We start from the raw sequence: 24713 nt of genomic DNA, 5'->3' as shown, positions 1-24713 counted from the left end.
GCTAAGATGTCTGAAGAAAAAGACAACTACGGTGTGGTTTTAAAAGTTTCTCCAGTATTTTGATCAAAGCTGCAGGTTGTCTATTCTTCAAAAAAAAAAAAAAAAAAGGCCGGGGGGGTTGGGGGGCTTCCCTGATGGCTCAGTGGTAAAGAATCCACCTGCCAATGCAGGAGACAGGGGTTCGATCCATGATCCGGGAAAATCCCATATGCCACAGAGCAACTAAGCCCGCTACAACTATTGAGCCTGTGCTCTAGAGCCTGGGAGCTGCAGCTACTGAAGCCCATGCCCTGCAACTAGAGAGTAGCCAGCACAACCAGAGAAAAGCCCATGCGGCAATGAAGATCCAGCCAGCCAAAAATAAATAAGTAAAAAAATTTTTAAGTTATATCTATCCACCAGAGACCCTATCATACCAAGAAGGGCAGATTTGGCAGAGGTGACACTCCAATAATATTCTTTTTTATTTAACTTCACACTTTTCTATTTATTTTGAATTATTTGAAATAACAACTATAGGAAGGCAAAATCAACCCTCCATCCCCAACAAATTCCACAGTAATAGAAAATTTACAACACTGCTCAGCAGGCTGATGGTCTGAGGACAGAGCTCATGTCTACTTCCTAGAGTATCACCAGTTCTCCTTTACAAAATCAGGTAACATCTACCCCATCTTCTTTTCTAGTGTATAATGAAGACACTCCTGTAAAATACCACCACTCAAAGCACCTACTTTCTTGACAAAGGGTCAGTAATACTAATGCTAATGTATGAAGAACAGCTCCTATGACTGTAAAATGTATTAAGGCTACATAAGTAAACTATCTGGAACTCCTACAGGAAAAAGAAGTGACATGAATAATGTATGTCATGGAATAATTATCTTCCCTGGCCAAAATCTAAGCTTGTAGGCAGGGTTCACATTTTAACTTTATGCATTTACTTTGCCCTGTAGAGAATTAAATGTATGCTTTCAAAAATCTTCTTAATTGATACAAATTCCAACTCTTCCAACTACTGAATTGATCTGTGCCTCCTGAAGCAAAAAGGGTTATCAATAATTCATATCTCACTAAGAAGGAATATCTAATTTCGAGAGACAAAATGAACCACATTTTGGGTTCTGATACACAAAGAAGGGAACTGATACAGATCTGAGGCCACAAAAGACTAATTTGAGAGGTATGTCGATGTGGCACTATAACAAAACTAATCATCTTTAATAATCATGAGAGACCAAAGAGATTCCTGACACGTGTGCCATTAAGCACTCACTAAGGAGAGAAGGTTTAAATGAATTCAGCAAAATGATCTTTAAGTGGAACTTTCAAAATCACGTCCAGAACAAACAAACATTTCATTCTTTGACTCAAATAAGACATAAAATCTCACAAGTTTCCAAGATTCTTCTGAACATATACTTGCTAAAGTTTGGCAAAGCCCAAAAGATCACATTCAGAGACTTTACAACTAAAGAACCAAGGCCCAGAAAAGTTAAACTATCTAAGATGACACAGAAAGATTACACAGAGTATAAATGAACATTTTGAAAACGGGAAACAAAGGATTCAGATTCTCAGTTCATATTCAAGTCCCGACGGTACACAAATGTAGAAAAACAAAGGAGACTGCAGTCTGAAATACTGTCATCTCTTGGGCTATCCCATCAAAGACTTGAAGGTAGATGACGGCACTCGAGCTCTTCATTTTAAACTCTACTTTATCCTAGTAAAGTGTTCCATTTTTCTAAAGCAACCCAGGAAAGTTGCTAACTGCCATAATTTAAGAAGCTCACTTCCTTCCAAGGAAATGTACTTAATCATTCTTGGAGTAGGTCTTCTTTAAGTCTTCATCTGTCTTCCCATGTCCTTCTACAGGTCACATATCCTCCCCCTTGAGAACACTCTGAACAGTTACAAGCTTTCTTCCATGTGACAATCTTGCTCATGTTTGAACACAGCTCTCTTTTTCATCTCTAATCTTTTTTCTTCAGGCTTAACAGTCTCAGTTTCTTTGACCATTCCAAAGTGACACCGCTGTGTGATCCCTGACTCATACCTTCCCCCATGCACACCTCTGAATTTTCTATCTAAAATCCTCACACAACATGAGGGTAAATAAAATAGACTGTAACACAGTAACAGGGCTATCATCTTTCTTACTGTACAAATTATACTTTCATTAATGTGGTGGAAATCAAAATTGGTTTCTTTGGCAACTAAATCATACAGTGTATCTCACTTGATGGTGACCACGTGAAAGTGAAAGTGAAAGTGAAGTCGCTCAGTCATGTCCGACTTTTTGCGACCCTGTGGACTGTAACCTACCAGGCTCCTCCGTCCATGGGATTCTCCAGGCAAGAATACTGGAGTGGGTTGCCATTTCACCACTTAGGCTTTTCCAAATATAGTGAGCTATAGAACCCAAGTGCAGAACTTAGAACCATTAGCCATAAAATGCCATCTTTGGTTGCTTGCACTTTGTCACAACTGTCCTCAGTTCCAGCAAATAGCTTACTGTGTGTGTGTTAGTCTCTCAGTTGTGTCTGACTCAGTCTCTCAGAGTCAGACACAACTGAGAGACTAACACACACACATGTGTGTTAAACCATGGGGTTTTGCCTGCCAGGCTCCTCCATCCGTGTGGTTTTACAGGCAAGAATACTGGAGTGGGTTGTCACTTCTTCCTCCAGGGATCAAACCCGGGTCTCCTGCATTGTAGGCAGACTCTTTACCGTCTGGGCTACCAGGGAAGCAAGTAGCTTATTCAGTGGAAAATTTTATCTTCCTCCATGTCTATTTCTTTATTTGATTCAAGAGAAATAAACTCAACACCTAGCACTGAATGAGACACAGTCCTAAATAAGATACACCCTTTGCCACCAAACAACATAAAAACCTGGAAGTGGAAAGAAATATTCAGAATTAACCATAACAAGATATAAAGTTTGCATATGTAATATCCACAAAGACACATTTTGTTTACTATCAAAGCTCCATCTCCTGTAACAGTGCCTGCCACATCACAAACCCTTATAAGTGTTTATTCAATGAATAAATGGGTGATGAGAAGTACTAAAGGATTTCAGTCAAGGGAGAGATTACAACTAATTGGGGCTGAAGGTAGCTTTTAGACTGGGTCCTGAAACAGTTCTACAAACTGAGAAAAGAAAAGGACATTTTAAGTAAAAGAATGAACATAAGCAATGGCACATTCAGACGCTTGGGATTCCTATTTCCCAATTAGAAACAGGCATTTTATTATGGGACATCAGATTGGAATGTTAAGCTAAGACAAGATAGTGTAAGACTCAGGCTCAGGCTACCGAGTTCAACCACTGCATGAAAACCATAGAGCATCTATCCCCCCAGCTCCTCCCACAACTGTGAGTATCTAAAAATCCCTTAACACTCACAATGTCTAGCTTTGTATTAGCTTCCCTGATACAAAGAAAATGGGCTATAAAATGCACAAAGATACCAAAAAAACAACAACAGCAAACAAAAAAAAAGCACAAGGAGACATGGAAGATGGATTAACTGGTTCTTGCCATGCTTGTAAAAGACACAGGAAGGAGTTAATAAAAAGCCTTAGCAAAAGGTCAGGCAGTAGAAATAGAAAGAAAAGAAAAGCTGTAAAAGACACTTTGAAGATAAATGGGCAGTGAATAGTGACTCTGAATGAAGAAAGCGAATGAGGCATCCAAGATGACTCCAGGAGTTCTAGTCTCAGTGAATTGACAATGTCTCTGAGAGAAATGGTGAAATCAGCTCTTCCAAAGGATGAGTTTGGTCTTTCACCTTGCTGTCAGAGGGCCATCCAGATGGGGATGCTAAACAAACAGCTGAAAAACAGGAATTTCTGTTTACAGAAAACAGGGACTGAGGAGATAGATCAGGAGTCATCCACACAAGAGAGTTAAAATGGTAAAAGTAGATTAGATAGCACTAAGTACAAAACTTTGAAAAAGGATTGCATTTGGAAGATGAAAGGAGAAAGAGTTGTGTAGAAAGGAGGACAGAGAACAACAGAACGATATTCAGAACAGCATACTATCCAGTGAACTAAGAAGTGTATCTCAAGAAAGATAAGATGGTCTATAATAATGATGGCAATTGTGATAATAAAAAATTAGCAACAAACAATGTTTACTGGTGAGGAACCAAGTACTTTGCACACATTATCTCATTTAATCATCTGAGCACCTTCTTTGGGTCATCTTTCCCATTTTTACAGATGAAACCAAGCCTTAAAGAGGTTAGTTAGTGACTAACATCAGTTCCAACCAAGAAGGAATAGCAGAATCTGTACTTAAAACCAGGTCATCTGACTTGAGACCCTAAGTCAGACCACTACACATACAGCCTCCTTTCATCAAAAGATAAGAGGGAGAAAGGCCTCTGACTTGGTGACCAGGTCCATTGAGTCTCATCTCAGCAGAGAGATAGGGACAGATGGCACATTCCAGAAGGTTGTAAAGTGAATGGGTAGCAAGAAGCCATGAAAGCAAGTATAAAAGCCTGCACATGAAAGGAAGGAAAGAGAATATGTTGAGTAAATAGCTCTAGGCAATAAAATTGTCTTAAAAAAAAAAAAAAAAGAATGAGAAGACATAGCAGAGGCTGGCAAACTATAGGCCATTCTGAGCCTGTTTTTATAAATAAAGTTTTATTGGCTCAGCCACACTCATGTGTGCAGATATTGTCCATGGCTGCTTTCACTCTATCACAGCACAGCTGAGCAGTTGCAACAGTGACCATACGGACTGTAAAGGCTAATTACTATTTGGTTGTTTTATAGAAGTTTGCTGGCTCTTGATTAAGAGCATTTATAAGATGAAAATAAGAGATCAAAAACATAGGTGCAGTGTTGAGTCTTGAGAAGGTCTTTCCCAAACAAAGACTAGAGACAAAAACAAATATATGAACTTTTATGAGACTTCAATGTTTCATTAAAACACATTTTAATCCCTTCAGTGTCACCCAGGAATGACGACTGCCTATGCAGTTAGCAGGAGTAGTCACAGAGGGCCTATTCTTTTTGTGTTCCTATTTCTGGAAACTTCAATAAGAAGTTTCAATAAGGAGGAGATAAATCTCTCCTAAGGCGACTGAAACAATTAAAGTCTGAAAACTGCTAATCATCATGTCCTAAGAAATCCCCAAAGTGAAAAGGTGGCAATATACCTACTACATAATGACTTGAATAATTCAGAGCGATGTCACCCCTACAGAATTAAACATCTGTATATGCCTCCTGTGTATAATTTCCTCTCTACTGAGAAGATGAAACTTACTTTTAAAAATTAGCATTAAAGGTTGCGGCAGTAATTTTTTTGGATGAGCAACAAAACCCCTGTGAATGAGGGAAAAAGTTAAAAGGATATTGAATGTTATGGTAGCTCATAAAGGAACCAAAGGCAAAGGTTCAGTGTAAGATTTTAGCTTTCTCACTGCTTTTAATGTTAAACACTAAAACCAGGAAATAATAGTAAACCATAAAGTACTAAAAGCTAATATTAGTCCCTTATAGGAAAAAAATTAAGATGTTTAAGGCATTGGTAAGGTCAAAACTCCCCTTCCCCAATATTTTCCTTCCCCAAAAATAATATTTTCCTTCCCCAAACTCCCTGTTACTTCACCAATATTCATAATAAATGTTTTTCTTAACAGCTATTGCTGTACTTTTCTTATATAAATAATACATGCTTACTATAAAGCGTTCAGACAAAACTGTGAAGACAATAGAACTCAACCTAATCTGAGATAACTATTATCTAAACCTGAGATAACCATTATTTACATTTTGGTGAACACTCATGAATCTCTATGTATACAAAGTCATCCATATAATTTTACCTACCTGAAAGATCATACATGACAAATTTATTATGGACACCTTTCTTTCATTCTCTTTCAAGAAAAAGGAATAACAAAAAATTAAAATGGCTCTCTATCCAAAGCAGTAGAATACATATTCTTTTCAAGAATACATGGAACATTCTCCAGGATAGATCACAGGCTGGGCCACAAAAGAATTCTCAATATATTTAAGAAAGCTGAAATCATATCAAGCATCTTCTCTGACCACAACAGTAAGGAGACTAGAAATCAACCACAAGGGAAAAAAAAAAAACTACAAAAAACCACAAACATGCGGAGGCCAAACAATATGCAACTAAACAACAAATGGAAGGCTGAAGAAGTCAAAGAGGAAATTAAAAAGAAAAACAACTGCAAACAAATGAAAATGGGAACACAATGACCCAAAATCCGTGGGACACAGGAAAAACAGTTCTAAAAGGAAGTTTATAGCCATGCAAGCCTAACCTGGGAAACAAGAACAATGTCAAGTAAATTACCTAACTTTACACATTAAAAAAAGTAGAAAAAGGAGAAATAACAAAACCAAAGTTAGTGTTGGCCAACACGATATAAGGAAAGAGATCTAAAGGTCAGAACAGAAATAAATGGAATAGAGACCAAAAAAAAAGTAGAAAAGATTAATGAAACTAAGAGCAGTTCTTTGAAAAGAACTTTGTTGAAAAGATATCTTTGTGGTCTGTCTTGAAAATATCAACAAAACTGATAAATCTTTAGCCAGACTAACCAAGAAAAAAAGAAAGAGGGCGCAAATAAATAAATCAGAAATAAAGAGAAGTTACAAGTAACATCACAGAAATACAAAGGGTCATGAGAGATTACAACAAACAAACACAGGCTTCCCAAGTGATTCGGTGTAAAGAATCCACCTGCCAATGCAGGAGACACAGGTTTGATCCTTGGGTCAGGAAGATTCCCTGGAGACGGAAGTGGCAACCCACTTCAGTATTCTTGTCTGGGAAATTCCATGAACAGAGGAGCCTGGTGGACTATAACCCATGGGGGGTTGCAAAGAGTCAGACATGACTTAACTAAACAACAACAAACAAATATACACAAATAAAATGGACAATCTAGAAGAAATAAATTTTTCGAAACATACACTCTCCCAAGACTGAATCAGTAAGAAATAAAACATATGAACAGACCAATTACCAGTAATTAAATTAAATGAGCAGTTAAAAAAACCAAAATCTCCCAACAAACCAAAGCCCAGGAGCAGACGGCTTCACATGTGAATTCTACCAAACACTGAGAATAGACAGACACTTATCCTCCTTAAAGTATTCCCAAGAGTTGAGGAGAAACACTTCCAAAGTCATTCTCTGAGACTAGCATTACCCTGATGCCAAAACCAAAGACACTGCAAAAATTAAAATGATATTTGTACTGGTAAGAAAATAGAATAAGCAATAAAAAGTAGTTTCAAGTAATAAAACTTTTCCTACCACTTGGTTCCTCTCAATCTACTGAAATGAACATTTTTGAAATAAACAGTTTTTAAAGCCCTCTGCTTTTAAATTATTTTGGTGATCTCCATTTCAAACAGCAGATTTACATCTGTATTTTTGACTTTTGATGAATTAGAGAGGATTATCCTAAAAGTAAAACTTTAGTATACTTATAAATAAAAAGTAAAACAAAAACTTTAGTATACTTATACTCAACTCATCTTTCTCCCTCTTCAACACCTAACTTTAGTTTCATTATTTTTACATTAAGATTTCCAGCATTTACATATTTTTTAGTATAATAATAATTAGGTGTTCCCTTCTTGTCTAAGTTGATATTAAAATTTTAAATCCACTAAAATGCACAGTACAGAATTATGATTATGGAATTCATAGAGGAATAAATGTAATAGTATATCTTTTAATTCTGCAGCTCAAAGCAGATTGCCCCAAAGTGGCAATTTTTTAAAGCTTTCTTTCAGCTTTTATAACTTCAATGATTTCATTTCTGGCACAGTTTCTTATTTATATCTCATATTGTATACTTTCTTTTCCAAAAAGATCTTAATGACCCAGATAACCATGATGGTGGTTATCATCACTTAACTAGAGCCAGACATCCTGGAATGCAAAGACAAGTGGGCCTTAGGAAGCATCACTATAAACAAAGTTAGTGGAAGTAATAGAATTCCAGTTGAGCTATTTCAATCCTAAAAGATGACTCTGTGAAAGTGCTGCATTCAATATGCCAGCAAATTTGGAAAACTCAGCAGTGGCCACAGGACTGGAAAAGGTCAGTTTTCATTCCAATCCCAAAGAAGGACAATGCCAAAGAATGTTCAAACTACTACACAACTGCACTCATCTCACACAATTGCAAAGTAATGCTCAAAATTCTCCAAGCCAGGCTTCAACAGTACATGCACCGTGAACTTCCAGATGTTCAAGCTGGATTTAGAAAAGGCAGGGAAACCAGAAATCAAATTGCCAACATCCACTGGATCATAGAAAAAGCAAGAGAATTCCAGAAAAACATCTACTTCTGCTTTATCAATTACGCCAAAGCCTTTGACTGTGTAGATCACAACAAACTGTGGAAAATTCTTCAAGAGATGGGAATGCCAGACCACCTTACCTGCCTCCTGAGAAATCTGTATGCAGGTCAAGAAGCAACAGCTAGAACCGGACATGGAACAATGGACTGGTTTCAAATTGGCAAAGGAGTATCTCAAGGCTATATATTATCACCTTGTTTATTTAACTTACATGCAGAGTACATCATGCAAAATGCTGGGCTCAGTGAAGCACAAGCTGGAATCAAGACTGCCAGTAGAAATATCAATAACCTCAGATATGCAGATGATACCACCCTTATGGCAGAAAGCAATGAGTCTCTTGATCAAAGTGAAAAAGAAGAGTTGAAACAGCTGGCTTAAAACTCAACATTCAAAAAACAATTATCATGGCATCTAGTCCCATCATTTCATGGCAAATAGATGAGGAGGCAATGGAAACAGTGACAGACTTTATTTTCTTGGGCTCCAAAATCACTGTAGATGGTCACTGCAGCCATGAAATTAAAAGTCGCTTGCTCCTCGGAAGAAAAGCTATGACCAACCTAGAGAGCATATTAAAAAGCAGAGACATTACTTTGCCAAAAAAGGTCCATCTAGTCAAAGCTATGGTTTTTCCAGTAGTCGTGTATAGATGTGAAAGTTGGACTATAAAGAAAGCTGAGCACTGAAGAACTGATGGTTTTGAATCATGGTGTTGGAGAAGACTCTTGAGAGATCCTTGGATTGCCAGGAGATCAAACCAGTCCATCCTAAAGGAAATCAGTCCTGAATATTCATTGGAAGGACTGATGCTGAAATTCTAATACTTTGGCCACCTGAAGCGAAGAACTGACTCATTTGAAAAGACCCTGATGCTGGGAAAGACTGAAGGTGGGAAAAGAAGGGGACGAGAGAGGATGAGATGGTTGAATGGCATCATCAACTTGATGGACTTGAGTTTGAGTAAGCTCTGGGAGTTGGTGATGGACAGGGAGACCTGGTGTGCTGCAGTCCATGGGGTCACAAGGAGATGGACATGACTAAGCAATTGAACTGAACTGATACTTTCTTCTGTTTTGCTAGAGAATTTCCTCAAAAAATCAGTTTTTCATATGGAATATTGGGGGTAAAATTTCTGATTCCCTGTCCAAATATAATTTTATTCTGCCCTCATTCTGTTTGATAAAATGGCTGAACTTCATTTGTTTCTAGGATAGTTCCCTTGTAAGATGACCTGTGTATTCTCTCTGTAACTCTTTAAGACGGTGTGTTTTTGTTTTTGTTTCCCTTTATTCTAAGTGTTCTGACCAAGTATGGTCCTTTACTCATCCCTCTAGATCTATTTCAATAGGTTATATCAACTCCAACATTCATATGAAATGCTTTTCTATTATTTTTACTCATTTAACTTTTTCTATGATGTTTCTTTTTAACCTCTGGAGTTCCTATTGGAAGGCTATTGGTCATTTTTAATCTATTCACTATTTTGACTTACTTTTCTCTCATATTTTTCATCTGTCTTACTGCATGTTATACAGATTTTCCCTGTTTTATACCAAACAAGTAGCTTAATTTGTGCACTAACAGTTAACTTAATTCTATATTACAGTTTCCGTATTTTCAATTGCTAAGCATTGTTTCCTGTCCTCTGATTACTCCTTTTCATAGCAGCTAATTCCTATTTTATGTATATAATATTCTCTCAAATCCCACTGAAGTTATTAAATTAAAAAAAAATTTTGTTTAGTTCTCTGCTCTACTTTGAACCATCTGAGCTCAGTTCTTTGGTGTATCTTCTTTCTTTGCCATCTTATAGATTTTCCTCGAATATTTTATGATCCTTGGGTTTGGCTATGTTTTTGGAGGAAAATATTTCACACTTTTTTAAAGTTAAGTAGAGAGAAAAGGAATGAAGTAAAAGAAAAGAATAGTTTCTCTTCAGCACTTACGTGTTAATTAACATTCAACAAATTCTTAATTATTCAGAAGAATTTGGGAATTTGTTTCCTACTCAGAGAAGTGAAATGGAGTAGAAGAAACAGAACAGAAGGTCTCCAAAGTATTAAATCTGATTACCCTCAGATTTTATCATCTATAATCTAGGGTTCCTAATAGTTTTATATATAAATCTAAATCACATCTGACTGCAAGGAGATCAAACCAGTCAATCCTAAAGGAAATGAACCATGAATATTGACTGGAAGGACTATAGCTGAAGTTAAGCTTCAATACTTTGGCCACCTGATGCAAAAAGTTGACTCACTGGGAAATACCTTGATGCTGGGAAAGATTAAAGGCAAAAGAAGAAGGAGGTGGCAGAGGATGAGATGGTTAGATAGCATCACCAACTCAGCAGACATGAATTTGAGCAAACTCGGGAAGATAGTGGAGGACAGAGGAGCCTGGCATGCTGCAGTCTATGGGTCACAGAGTCATTATGTCCATAACTTAGCAACTGACCATCACCTTACTGACAGTCTTAAAATCCACAAAATCGTCAACAATGAAAACTGTATATTTAGTATAAGAATTAACCTACATTTTCCTCCCTCTACATCTTCCCCCAAACTCTACTTACATTTGTTGTCATTTTCAGAAATGGGTTCTTACTGTCCCATGGGAAATGATTCAAATGATAGAAATCCTTGGTCTCTGGCTCTTACAAGGGTCAGTTCAGCGTAAGCAGGAGGAACACCGGCCCTGGGAGAAGACTGGTACCCTCTTACCTGCTGTGTGGTGCTGGTGACAATGCCCTGCTGGAGGCGATAGGCCTGCTCTTGAAGGTATTTTCTAGTCTCGTGATTCCGGAGCAGATAGTTTTCTATCTGGAAATTAAGCACAGGTTTCTCTCAAGAAGACATGTCAACTCAGCAGAGAGTAAAGTCATCAGTGAAACAGCCAGCAGCTGAAGTGAAGACCCAAGCAACTAATTTTCACATCCTGCCAGTGCCCTGGCCCCACAGAATGTACGAGATGGGCAAATGGACTATCAGATGCATTATAGGTGTTCTTAGTTAGAAATTTTACTTGCAGGTAACAGGGGTGATTTTTATGTGACTCAGTAGTTGACAAAGAAGAGCAAATATTTAATTGCCTGCAGGGTTAGACACCCCATTTACTGCCTTTTCATCACTTTCCTGCACATGATTGTAATCTTTCTCTCTCATAAATTTTTAACCAATCAACAGTTCAGAAGCTAAATAAGTACCCCTACAGAGTATGGGTGGTCTTTTCTGAACCTCTTGGCCTTATTCCAGGGGTAGAATTCACCAGCATTCAGAAAATTCTTTAAAGGAAAAAACAGGTACAAAATTGGAAGGATACAGGCTGGTCCATCTCAAAGCTATATACTAATTTCCTTAATCTACCAGGCTTACATGTATTTTTAAAAATAGGAATGATTTTAGTAAAAGTATCAAAAATTAGAAAATGGATTCCTACAGAAAATGAAGTCTTAAAGTTACTTGACAATCTATATTTTTATACATAGACAATGTTTTATGGAAAACTCAAAAATACAAATGATAACTAGACTGGAATAAAGTATTTAAGAAGAACAATACACACATTGGGCAAAAAAATGTAGTATAAACTATTGGGGATAATGAATACCTATTAAGGTGTTTTTTTAAAGAATGATCTGAGATAACTAAGTATGCCATCTATTTTTTTAAGTTGTTGCTTTTATTTGTCTTATTAATGCAACTTAACCATTTGGCTTCTAATTTGTCACTAAAGTTCCCTAAGAATGTCTAATAACTATGAGGCTTTCAGCATTATTACATTTTCATTTTAATTTTGCATATGCTAAAATGACTACTACTTAATACCAATTAGGAACAATTAAAACAGACTATAATTACTATCATCCCTGGAAACTACAAAGCAGAGCAAAATGTACTATTATACTAAACATAAATGAAGAAATTATAAAACAGAAAGATCCCTGAAATGGAGCATCATTAAAGTGACACATTAATACCATGACATTATATTACGTTAATTTTTTCTTGCTGCTTCCCAAGAAGTCATCTCTTTCCAAGGTGACATTACCATCAGGTAGAATGTCTTTGCTAAAAAAAGATTCTTGCCTGAAACTGGCAGACACACATTGCCCCCTAGTTTGGGGTGCTTTTGCTTTGTTACTTGTTCTACATTTGGCCTCACTAAGCCCTGGCCATGCGCCAGTTCTGAGATCAGATTGTTTACTCAGGAGGCTCCGCTCACATACAGGCAGTGCACCCAAGGCAGGCCCACGCGCTTCCAGGACTGCCCCAGGGGCACCAATCGGGCTCCACAGACTGAGCTTGGAGGGAGGATTTTAGAAAAAAATTAGTATCCAAAGCTCACTTCTAACAGCTAGTACGGGGAGAGAAGAAAGACAACGTTAAGAGTCTTTATATTTTAATTTTTATTTTATTTTTAACAGTCATGTACACATCACCACTGAAAAGTATTTGCATCTTGAATTAACAGGGTGAATTTTCCTTCTATGCACCTTTAGGTGCCAAGGCAGAAAACCACGACAGGACAGGGGCTTGACTCAGGTCAAATGGAAAGGGGGAGACCCACGAGTGTCATCATCACATTGCCAGTACCCCTGGGCAGCAGTGACCTGGGAGACAGTCTAGAGTCTGTTAGACATCTTCAGTCTCACTGCTGAAAATAGCAGCAGCACATAGGCAAAAAACAATGTGTTTTTAATAAAGGAATCTTATATTTTAAAATGATAAAGATTGAATACAGAATCACAATATTGTTCTTCAATAGAGTAAAATTAAAGGGCAAGAGGACAGGGTTCTGTGACAATGAAAAATGGAATATATAAAAGCATAGTAAGTACTATAGGAAAAGAAAACAATAAATATGAGCTTTAAAGGCAACAATTTTCATTTAAAAAACAGAAATTTTTTAATTAACATATTTGCATACTCTGTTCTTTCTTTTTTTATCCTCTCCTTTTCTGTCTTCTCTGATTTTAAGCATTATATATGATCCACTTTTTTCTCCTTTCTTAGAGAATTATATTTTAGTGGTTGCCCTAGTGTCTGCAAAGTACATTTACAATTAATTCAACTCTTCTTTCAAATAACACTAGAATTGCTACTTGAACAACACAGGTTTGAACTGCACAGGTGTGCTTGTAAACAGATATTTTTCAATAGTAAATACTACGGCACTACATGGTCCATGGATGGTTGAGCCCATAGATGTAGATAAGGTGGGCCAATTGTAAGTTATACTCAGATTAACCCCAAGGCTGTCCATTTCACAAGTAGTACAGGTACACTAATGACTGCTGCTGCTGCTGCTGCTAAGTCGCTTCAGTCGTGTCCAACTCTGTGAGACCCCATAGACAGCAACCCACCAGGCTCCGCCGCCCCTGGGATTCTCCAGGCAAGAACACTGGAGTGGGTTGCCATTGCCTTCTCCAATGCATGAAAGTGAAAAGTGCAAGTGAAGTCGCTCAGTCATGTCCGACTCTCAGTGACCCCATGGACTGCAGCCCACCAGGCTCCTCCGTCCATGGGGTTTTCCAGGCAAGAGTACTGGAGTGGGGTGCCATTGCCTTCTCTGACATTAATGACAGTATTGCCAATTTCTCCCTTTCATCCCTTTACCACCACTTAGAAAGTCTTCCTTATTTTTGAAGAAAAATTTTGCTAGATGCAGAATTCCAGTCTGTTTTTTTTTTCCTTCCAAATATTTAGTATTTCACTCTATTTTCTTCTTGTTTGCATAATTTCTGACTCAAAGTCTGATATAATTCTTGTCCTAATTTCTCAATATGCAAGATGTATTTTCCCCTGTCCTCCTTCAACATTTTCTCCTTGATTTTCAGCAGTTTGAATATGATGTGCTTACATGTTGATTTTTTTTTGGCGGGGTTGGGGGTTAAGGGGGTAGGGAGGTATTTATTTTGCTTGGTGTTCTCTGAGTTCCCTGGATCTGTGATTTGGTTTCTGTCATTAATTTCAAAAAATTCTCAGTTATTACTTCTTCTGTTCCTTTCTCTTTTTTCTCCTTCTGATATTCCCATTACAAGGCTATTCAATGTTTTGTAATTTTTCCCATAGTTCTAGGATATTCTGTTCTTTTTCCCTCCTATTCTATTTTTCCTCTTTGCATTTCAGTCTGAAGGGAATATTTTAGAAAAAAATATGTTTGAGTGGCAAAGTTTTTTCAGGGAAGTTTCTACTGACATATCCTCAAACTCAATGATTCTTTCCTCCACTGTCTCCAGCCCACTGATGAGCTAATAAAAGGCATTTTTTTGTTAGTTACAGCATTTCTGTCTTCTAGCACTTTCTTTTGATTTATTTTCTTAGTTCCTCTTTCTCTGTTTTTAATACCTATCTGTTTTTGCATGTTTTTTTTTTTTTACTTTTTCCATTAAAGCCCATAACATATTTGATTATAATTGTTTTAATGACCTGTCTGATAATTCCAAACTCTGTGTCATATCTGAGTCTGGTTCTGATATTTGCTTTGGCTGCTCACACTGTGGTTCTTCTTGTCTTTTAGCATGCCTTGTCATTTTTTGTTGAAAGCCAGATATGATGTATCTAGTAATAGGCACTGAGGTCATCAGTCTTTTAACGTGAAGGTTTTATGTTCATCCAGCTAGAAACTCGGAGAAGGCAATGGCACCCCACTCCAGTACTCTTGCCTGGAAAATCCCATGGACAGAGGAGCCTGGTAGGCTGCAATCCATGGGGTCGCTGAGGGTCAGACACAACTGAGCGACTTCACTTTCACTTTTCATTTTCATGCATTGGAGAAGGCAATGGCAACCCACTCCAGTGTTCTTGCCTGGAGAATTCCAGGGACAGAGGAGCCTGGTAGGCTGCCGTCTCTGGGGTCGCACAGAGTCGGACACGACTGAAATGACTTAGCAGCAGCAGCAGCAGCTAGAAAATGGGTTGTGTTGAATGTCTGCTGTAACTGTGTATGTCAGGGGTTTAAGTTCTTCTATCAACCTGTTTATGTCTCTCCTGCTATTTTGGGGTTTCCCTAGAAATGCCTTCTTAAATAGTGTCTTACAGCTTTGCTCAGTTGTAATTCACTGTTATTATAGTTGATGTGTGATATAATGTAATAGGGAGGGGAAACATTCTATAACCTTAAGACTAAATTTAGGCTTTTTTTTGAGGAAAAAAAAAAAAAAACCTAGGTCTGAGTCCCTGGACTGTAACCTTTTTAAGTGTTTCTTGGCCCTCTTTTTTCCCCTCTCCCTTATGTGAAACAAAAGGCTGGAAGGGGATACAGTGGTCTGCCTTTCACTAGGTCAGGTAAGGCTCTTATAGAATAGTTTCTCTTGAGGGTTGGCTTTTGTTACAGAGGATAGCATGTTCTGACTGTATTTCAAAATGGTTCCCTTTTCCCATCCCCCTGCCAGAAACGCGAGCGAATTATCCTCCAATCTTCACTGTGATAACATGTTAGGGTTCTTATAACTAAAACCTAGGCAAGAGTCAGAGCCTACCTAAGACTGAGCCTCTAAGAGTTTTTAGCTCTCAAATTAGTCCACACTAAGCCTGCAACAATTCATCAATTGCTATTTAAGCATTCCTCTGAGTTCCTCTGGCTCCACTAGCTTCTGCTCCTGGTAAGCTGATCCCAGCTTTGATTTTCTGTATTACCATTTCCAGGGTGACAGACCTAAGAAAAGTCACTCATTTTCTGTTAAGCTTTTTTCTTGAGAGAATGGGAATGATGACTTACAAACTCTGCATGTCTAATCTGAAATCAGAAACCTCATCTCTATAGAATATGTCTTCTGTTATAAGCTGACTAATATCCTTTAGGAAAGCATAAAGATATGTAACATTTGTATTTTGCTTTATGGTCGACAAATTGCTTTTCATGTACACCACCTCATTTGATCCTTATGGAGACCTTAGGCAAATTAGACACACTTTCAGTTTTCTTATCCATAAAATGAGGATATAATAGAACAAAACTCATGGATTTAAAGTTGACAAGTATTAATTTATGTAAATCATTTAATATAGTGTCAGGCCCCCAGCATGAACTATATTCTAAGTGTCAGCTAAACACTGTTATTGTATAGCTTTATTTTTTATATAGAGAAGAAACCAAAGTTCAGAAACACTAAGTACTTACAGAACTTACAAAGCTGGGAAGAGTCTGACTTGGAACTTTTGAACACAAATCTTAGATGGTTTCTTTTGCAACCCCACACTTTCCTCTTCCTCCACTCCCAACCTTACTCCCTTAATTCACTGAACGTCTAAAGAACATCTAAGTGTGCATACCAGGTACTGCACTAGCTTCTGAGAATAAAACAAGATGAAAAATGCAGGCTCTGCCTTCAAAGAGCTCAGTCACTGGGAGGGGAAAAAAAAAAAATGGAGGCAGGTAACTTAAAACCATGTCACAAGGTCAGTGGAAGAACCACCTACCTACTGGGGGAAAGGGACTCTTGAGAAGTCTTCCTGGATAGGTTGACCCTGGATTTCAGTCTCAACAAACATGTACAGTAGTGGGGTAAGCACAAGTATCATCTAGACTCAAGCAGTGATTCTCAAATGTTACAAAGCATCAGGAAAGCTCAGAAAAACCCAGATGGCTAAGTCCTGCCTCAGTTTCTGAGGCCCAAGAATTTGCATTCTATCAAGTTCCCTAAAGTAGAGAAAAACAAAGACCATGGGGTGGTTAAGAGATGAAATTGACAGTGAATAGGAGACAGATCCTGAGTAGAAATTCTTGCCAAGCTAAGGAGATTAGGCTTTATCCTAAAAGCCTCTGGGGAGGACTGGATTGAAGGTTTTAGTCTGATCAAATTCACCAAGAAGAAAGATGGCTATTTTTGACTGTGGCATGGAAAACAGACAAAGGGATTTAACCATCCTGGTGAGAGAGGATGAGGCTGGAACAAAAGCATCTGTTATAGGAATAGAGGGAAAGAGAGTAAATGAAGAGATTTATGCTACACAGTTAGTAAACTTGGTGATGGATTGGCTGCAGACGATATAGGGAAAAAGAAGTCAAACTTAGGAGACTGGACAGAGGGTGGCACCACCAGAGGAAAGCCCAAAGAGGGAAGAAAGATTTAGGAGATTCCCCAAATAATAGCATGATAAATGTGGAGTCAGATGGGAAATATTTGAGCATATCCTAAGTAGATACAAAGGTAGCCATAACCATAGAAAGAGAAGGATGAAGACATGAAAGAGTGAACGAATGACTGACAGGGCAAGTTACCAGCAAAGGGCAGAGATGCTGGGGTCAAAGGCACCATGGATGGCTGGGCTTCTAAGGGAAAGCGCCCACCCTCCTCTGGGGTCACCAGAAAGGAAGCGGGAATGGGTGTGGATTCCGACACATTTATAGAAAAAGATGACAGAGATCTCAACAATACCCTGTTTCTCGATGAAGAAAGAAGGGAAGGTTCAGGCTGTTGAAGATGAAGGATGTGCTAGCTGACATGGATTTCTACACATTCTCCAAAGGATAAAGAGGAAGTTATCCATGCCTGAGCTCTGGCATGCTGATGTTATAAGAATGTTCTTTCACTCCACCTAACGTTCACAAGTTTTAATCTTTCTTATCTTATTCCTCCCCCAGTCATGCATTATGCCAGTCATAATCACAAGAATACAAATATGAAAATAGCTTTGTAAAATACAAAGTACTGTTCATACATTCAGTATTATTATTCACATAATTCCATTCAAATGTGAATTTATTATAATTAAGTTATTGATCCTTCAGTACCTTCTGGAGAGCCTCTTCTGTCTTTTCAGGGTTTGTTTTTAAGGCCTGAGAAGCATCGTACATAGGAATTGGCATAAATCTCAATGTGTAGTTCCTAGAAAAAAGGAGAAAATGTTATGTTTATTAAAAATAACTTCCTATTACTTTAATTCCACACTCTTTTTTGAAAAATCTGAAAAGAGAATTGCCAAAGTGTCTTAGAAAATTCTAAACTACTGGAACATCTTAGGCCCCATGATTACAGGGTCAGCCTTCTTTCCTATCCACGTGTGCAACACCACGGGTGACCTCGTCACGCTGTCTGCAAAACTGACAGAATTTGAAGGAAACTGGTTTTGTTGTTTGGCTTTTGGTTTTCAATTACAGCAAGGACAGGACTTTCAAACTGAAACTGCAGAGATGGACTGAGAGAAAGGCTACGGGGAAATGTCCAGATCAACTCACTCACTTGGATTTCGATCACCAACAGATCTGAAGGTACCTTGATCACCCCTGATGATGGATGACAGGCCCCGAACAGTAGAGAAAAACCCCAAAATAGAACCAAAACATTTGCTTGCCAAGCCAAGGACATGAGCATCCACAATAACAGTCTGTTCAGGCTCTGGGCTCCTTTAAATAAGCGAGTCTAAGACCAGTGACTGTCTAGAAAACCTTCCTGCCTGGCTCAACACCCTGACCTCTGAGGGCCTGGCAGTCTGCACCCCACCCCGAGAACCCAAGGCTACTGACACCAGGTAAAGCAACTCTGGGTCTATTTATTACCTCAGGATTGCTGACCGGTTGACACAGGAATGCAAGGGTGAGTCATTTTTGTATGAGAACACTTAGAGCGGCACTCTGGCCTCTGCTCCTGACCTTGCTACAAAGTGCTATGGGTCAGGATGAATGTCCACACCTGCTCCCCTTCCACAAACTCAAGCCCTGGGGGCGCCTTCTCTTTCCCACCCCAAATGCATGTGTTTCTACAACAAGACACTCAGAAGATTGACCTTGTAGGCCACATGTCAGCAGCTGAGGCATAGGCTTCACACAGCTGGCTTATTTCAGGTCTCTAAACAAGCAGCAGCACTTGAGGTGTGATTCTTATGGTTGGTTAGATGGCTTCTATTGGAAGAATAAATTTACAACTAACTCCTAAAACAGGTATGAATAATGAAGAAATAATAAAGAAAATAAACAGTCATCTTAATAATAGCAGTCATCTGGATGGTTACCTAATTGGGGAAAAAAAAACAACTGTTCTTCATCCAGTCCAACCTACAGGGTGACTTTAAAGTAAAATAACCAGCAAAGACAAGGCTGTTATTTCTGTAACTTTCATTTTTACCTCAACTTTGCTTGAGCAAAATTGCTTTTGTTTGACTTAAGAGGAGCCAGACAACTGAAACTAAGGGACAATACGTCTTTTTTTTTTTGGCACACTTGAAGATTTTCTTTTCCCTCATCCACTTTGCATCATGCTTCAGACCAACATGGTTTACTTAAACCAAATGTGGTTTCACACCATTGGCATCTTGGACCTCAGAATATATGAGACTATAATCCAGGGAGCCCTACCCTTGGCTTCTCACAGACCTGTCTTGGCTGGCAGTCTGCAACATCATCAGGGCGGCAGCTGTGCTCTTAGTATCCAAATGCAATGACTGGTAAATAACTGTTTCCTTTCAAAGGTTTTGTGGTGCAATAGGTGTAATTATAGGAGGCTGTGCACTCACAGAAGGCTCCCAGGAAGGGTGGCCATGGTGACTGATGGTATAAGCTGCCTTATCCCTGTTTAGTGATGGCGGAGGTGGCAGCAACTTTGACCTTCTGGCTAAAGGAAAACCACAGGATTTAGAATTGGAAGGTACTTAAAGACAATTTACTCTGAATTCTCACTTTATAAAAAAAAAAATCAATCAGTGAGGTGAAATGCTTTGTTCAAGATCATAGGCTTGTTGATGACAGAACGAGGGACTGAATGGAGAACTCCTAATTCCAGGCCTAGGGTTTTATCCAGGTCATCATATTGGCCATGAGAGCTCCACATCAGGGGCCATGCTGCTAAGTCACTTCAGTCGTGTCCGACTCTGTGCGACCCCATAGACAGCAGGGATTCTCCAGGCAAGAACACTGGAGTGGGTTGCCATTGCCTTCTCCAATGCATGAAAGTGAAAAGTGAAAGTGAAGTCGCTCAGTTGTGTCCGACCCTCAGCAACCCCATGGACTGTAGCCTACCAGGCTCCTCCATCCATGGGATTTTCCAGGCAAGAGTACTGGAGTGGGCTGCCATTGCCTTCTCCATAAGGGGCCATGCATGGAGGGAAACCTGGGAAAATGCATCCTCTTCCCCTCCCCAGGGCACCAAGTCCTATATCCCTGGCCCCTAATTTTCATCCCACATTTGGCAACCTCTCGTTTTTAATGCTATACATCTGTTTTGATCATTTCTGCCATTAGAATATAATATGAAGGCTGAAAAGCTCAGAAAGAGCTTTTTTTTTTTCCTAGCGTTTTTTTTTCAGCCACGTTTGTGTTCTTCTTTCCACATTCAATTTACCGGGATAGTAAATTTGACAATAAATAATAATTGCAGACTTTAGTTACAAAGGTAATAAAGAAAGCCTTCAAGAGAAATGAGACGAGTGAGCCCTGCCCTTACCACTTCTTCAAGTTCGCTTTTATTTTCCTGCTGGCTCAGCTGGTAAAGAATATGCCTGCAATGCAGGAGACCTGGGTTCAATCCCTGGGTTGGGAAGATCCCCTGGAGAAGGGAACGGCTGCCCACTCCAGTATTCTGGAGAATTCCATGGATTGTATAGTCCATGGGGTCGCAAAGAGTCAGACACAACTGAGTGACTTTCACTTTGACTTTATTTTCTGGAGCCCAGCGTTTTTCTCACCAGTGGATTCAGAGTTGTCATCTGGGCAAGAAAGCAAGACCCTGTGGAAACAGACTTAAAACCACAAGGAGAAAGAAGCAAGGCAAGCACTGTGTGGGCCTCCACCATGATATTTGTGACTTTGGCAGAATGAGCATCTATGCCCTCATTTTATGAAGAAACTCACACCAGAAGAAAGTCACTGTATTCCCAGGTGTCATGGCTGGTGAGCAGTAGACTGAGAATCAGACAGGCTGGATCTGAGTTAATCTATCGTTACTTGTATTACCCCATTGATAACACAAACACCACTGGTTCTTTTCTATTTTTCTAGAAGGAAGTCCTATGTAAAACTTACTTTTCCATAGCAACAGCTATATCTTGAAAGCCTTGTGCAGTAATGTTGTTCTTGTCCCATATAACAGTCCTGTTTGGAAACCAAATCACAAAGATGATTAGATAGTTAGGAATGGAGGAAATGATTCTCCCACCGCAGATACATCTCTCATAAGAAACACTGTCTAGGTAGTTTAGCACAATGAGCTAGGAATAACATTCAGCGTTGTTTCAAACAAAGCAAGGATGAGCATTTCCCCCAGTATTAGATTCCAAAGCCATTCTCTGCTCAAGGAGGATGGCAAAAAAAAAAAAAAAAAAAAAACTTAAAAGCAAGAGCACACACATTAACTTACCATTATATCACCTAATGCCTAACACCAGCAGAAAACCCTAAATCCTGACTTCCCTGATATTTTCCCAACATATTCTCCAAATACCATCCTAGTACTGAAGTCTGAGGCTGAAGCTATTTATGTAAGAGGCTATACAGTCTCATGTCCAGCATAAAGAATTTCAGATACTGAGATTTTTTTTTCTATTGTAAACAGCTAGAAAGACCATCTGGTATTTTCTGATGTTTCATCACTGCCCTGATGTGGTGTGACTAACAGTCCCGGCAACCGAGTTCACTCTGCTGGCAGAACCTCGGGTACTCTAAGGAGGTTGTTTACTTTTTAAACACAAAATCTATTTTGGAAGAAAAGTATTACTCTCCTTTCAGAATGTGAATACTTCAGAAGTATTTTAGGCTTTGTCAATTCACCTGACACATGAAATGGCTTTTTATTTGTCTGAATGCTCCCAGACTCACAGCCTTTAATTGCTTTCTCTTCCTAACCTCAATGACCTTCCTCACATACACACTGGCCTTCAAAGAAACTGCTGCAGTTTGGGGCTTTTGCCTTCAATTTAGACAGAAGGTACAGGCTCTGACTTATACCAGAGAGCCAGGGAAATAGCAAGAAAGAGCCCTTGAGGAACAGTATGAATTATTAACTCTTCTTTCACCAGACCACTGAACTAGGTAGCAACCAAATCTCCAAATGATGGATGGTAATACGGTTACCACTTTACTGGTCCCTAAGAGAAGTGGCTACTGCATGGCTTATCCTTAAGAAAAGCCAGGCTTGGGAAGTACTACAGATGAAAACCAATGAACAGATGAGTAGGCTTCCAGGATGAACCTGCTTTTGACCCAGTGGACTGCCTGGATCCCTTGGGTTTTAGGTCTTTATGTCGGCAGGAGTGGGAAGGGAAGATAAGACACTGGGCTCACAACCAATACTGGGAAGCCCCTCGTGTAATTCCTCTGGTCTTCCCAGCTCTGCATGTTTGGCATTGTCCCCAAGCCCCTCCTTTCCCCTCACATCTGTCAGCTGTCAACGCTGCTGTGAAACAGGAAACTGCAATGGTTCTCAGTTGGGTTCACCTCACAATGGAAATCTTGAAAAGAGCAATGTGAAGGAATGACTGTGTCTAAATTTGGGAACACTCTCCTCTATATTTTGACAGAAGACTTGAAGCTGTCGTCTCCGCTCCCCAGCTGGTCTCCTTGGAAACTCAGGCTCACACGGACACAGCAGGTCCCCAGTGCCTGTGGGTCAGACTCCCCTCCAGGCCTTCCTGAGAACCAGCATCCACCCGTCAGGGCCCGTACCTGAGCTTGGTGTTGATCTGCAGTGCTTTGGCCAGCATCTTCGCCCCCATGTCCCCCATGCCATTCCCACTGATGTCCACTTTGGTCAGGGAGGTGTTGCTACCCAGGGCATTGATGATGATGGTGACCCCGGTCTTGAGTTTTGAGTCGGCCAGGGACAAGGACTGCAGAGGCTGTGGAGGCAACACCAGATAGCACTCACATGGTCACATCAGGGCTGCCACTGCTCAGGGGACCTGCTTCATGGAAAACCATCAGGGGTGGGACCTACTGCATAAGGTGGAAACTTTGGAAACTTCTGGCTAAAAGGCACTAGTGAATGGGATCGAAGGGTTCTGGACCTTGGGAGTCAAACATGAAGAGCTTGTGTCAATGCTGAATATCACCCACCTCTCCTCTAAGGGAAGCTGTGGAAACATATCCAGAGGGGCAGATGCCAGCTCTTTTGAAGTGGAGGATGGGAAGAAATAAACATACTGCACAAAAATGTCTGTGCTTCAGTATGGCAACACTATCCCTTTTGATCCATTTCTAGGCAAGGTAAAATGGCATCTTAAAATACTAGTAGAGGAATGATGCATGCATGCTAAGTCACTTCAGTCGTGTCTGACTCTTTCCAATCATGTGGACCGTAGCCCACCAGACTCTTCAGTCCACGGCACTCTCCAGGCAAGAATACCGGAGTGAGTTGCCATGCCCTCCTCCAAGGGATCTACCCAAACCGGGGATCGAACCCGCATCTCTTATGTCTCCTGCACTGGCAGGCAGATACTTGACCACTAGCGTCACCTGGGAAGCCCAATAGAGGAATACTGGTACTAAATTACTAGTAGTAGTAAATGTAAAATAAAATCCAGCCAGGATCAATAATAGCTGACATTCATCGAATGTTTACTATGTTTAATGACTGTTTAAGCTTTTTACATGTGTTTACTCATTTAATCAACCCAATAATCCAATACTTAGGTATTATTATGCATGCTAAATCACTTCAGTCGTGCCCAACTCTTTCTTTGTGACTCTATGGACTGTAGACTGACAGGCTCTTCTGTCCATGGGATTCTCCAGGCAAGAATACTGGAGTGGGTTGCCATGCCCTCCTCCAGGGGATCTTCTTGACCCAGGGATCGAACCCAGGTCTCTTACATCTCCTGCATTGGCAAGCAGATTCTTTACCACTAGCACCACATGGGAAGCCCAATATTATATTAGGTATTATTACCCCTATTCTCAAATAAGAAATAGAAAGATTAAGTGACTCAACCAAGGTCACACAGAAAGTAGCTGAACAGGAACCAGTCTGTTTGCCAATTCTGTGTTTTTAACTCCTCACAACACAAAGCCTCTGTTGGCTTTTCCTGCATCTTTTTGATCTTCCCTGTTAGCTTTTCCTTATAAGATCCAATCAAAAAGCGTACCTACAATTTTTTTTTTTAAGTCAAATGTATGTGACTTTTTCATTACCATAAGCTGTATAGTGACCACTCACTGTCCATTTAAGCCAGAGACTAAAAGCCACTTGGGGTTTCCCAGATGGCTTAATGGTAAAGAATCTGCCTGCAATGCAGGAGATGCAGGTTCAATCCCTGGGTCAGGAAGATGGCAACTTGGAGAAGGAAATGGCAACTCGTTCCAGTATTCTTGCCTGGGAAATCCCAAGGACAGAGGAGCCTGGTGGACTACAGTCCACAGGGTTGCAAAGAGTCAAACACGACTTAGCTAC

The 24713-nt window shown here is 39.6% G+C and overlaps 1 protein-coding gene across 9 annotated transcripts in view; it reads right to left on the bottom strand.

The window, feature by feature from the left end:
* CARMIL1 (capping protein regulator and myosin 1 linker 1) overlaps positions 1–24713 on the bottom strand; it is a 321864-nt gene that overhangs the window by 64138 nt on the left and 233013 nt on the right. For all 9 annotated transcript variants that reach the window (XM_055570803.1, XM_055570804.1, XM_055570809.1 and 6 more), the window contains 4 exons: positions 22991–23163; positions 21353–21421; positions 18131–18224; positions 11116–11214 (listed from right to left, as the gene is read on the bottom strand). In XM_055570803.1, the coding sequence (XP_055426778.1) occupies positions 11116–11214; positions 18131–18224; positions 21353–21421; positions 22991–23163 (435 nt within the window). The remainder of the gene's footprint in view (positions 1–11115; positions 11215–18130; positions 18225–21352; positions 21422–22990; positions 23164–24713) is intronic.

Source organism: Bubalus kerabau, chromosome 3 (assembly GCF_029407905.1).
Source record: "Bubalus kerabau isolate K-KA32 ecotype Philippines breed swamp buffalo chromosome 3, PCC_UOA_SB_1v2, whole genome shotgun sequence".
Taxonomy (NCBI): Eukaryota; Metazoa; Chordata; class Mammalia; order Artiodactyla; family Bovidae; genus Bubalus; species Bubalus kerabau.
The sequence above is the reverse complement of the archived record's forward strand: the minus strand, read 5'-3'. Positions and strand labels throughout refer to the sequence as shown.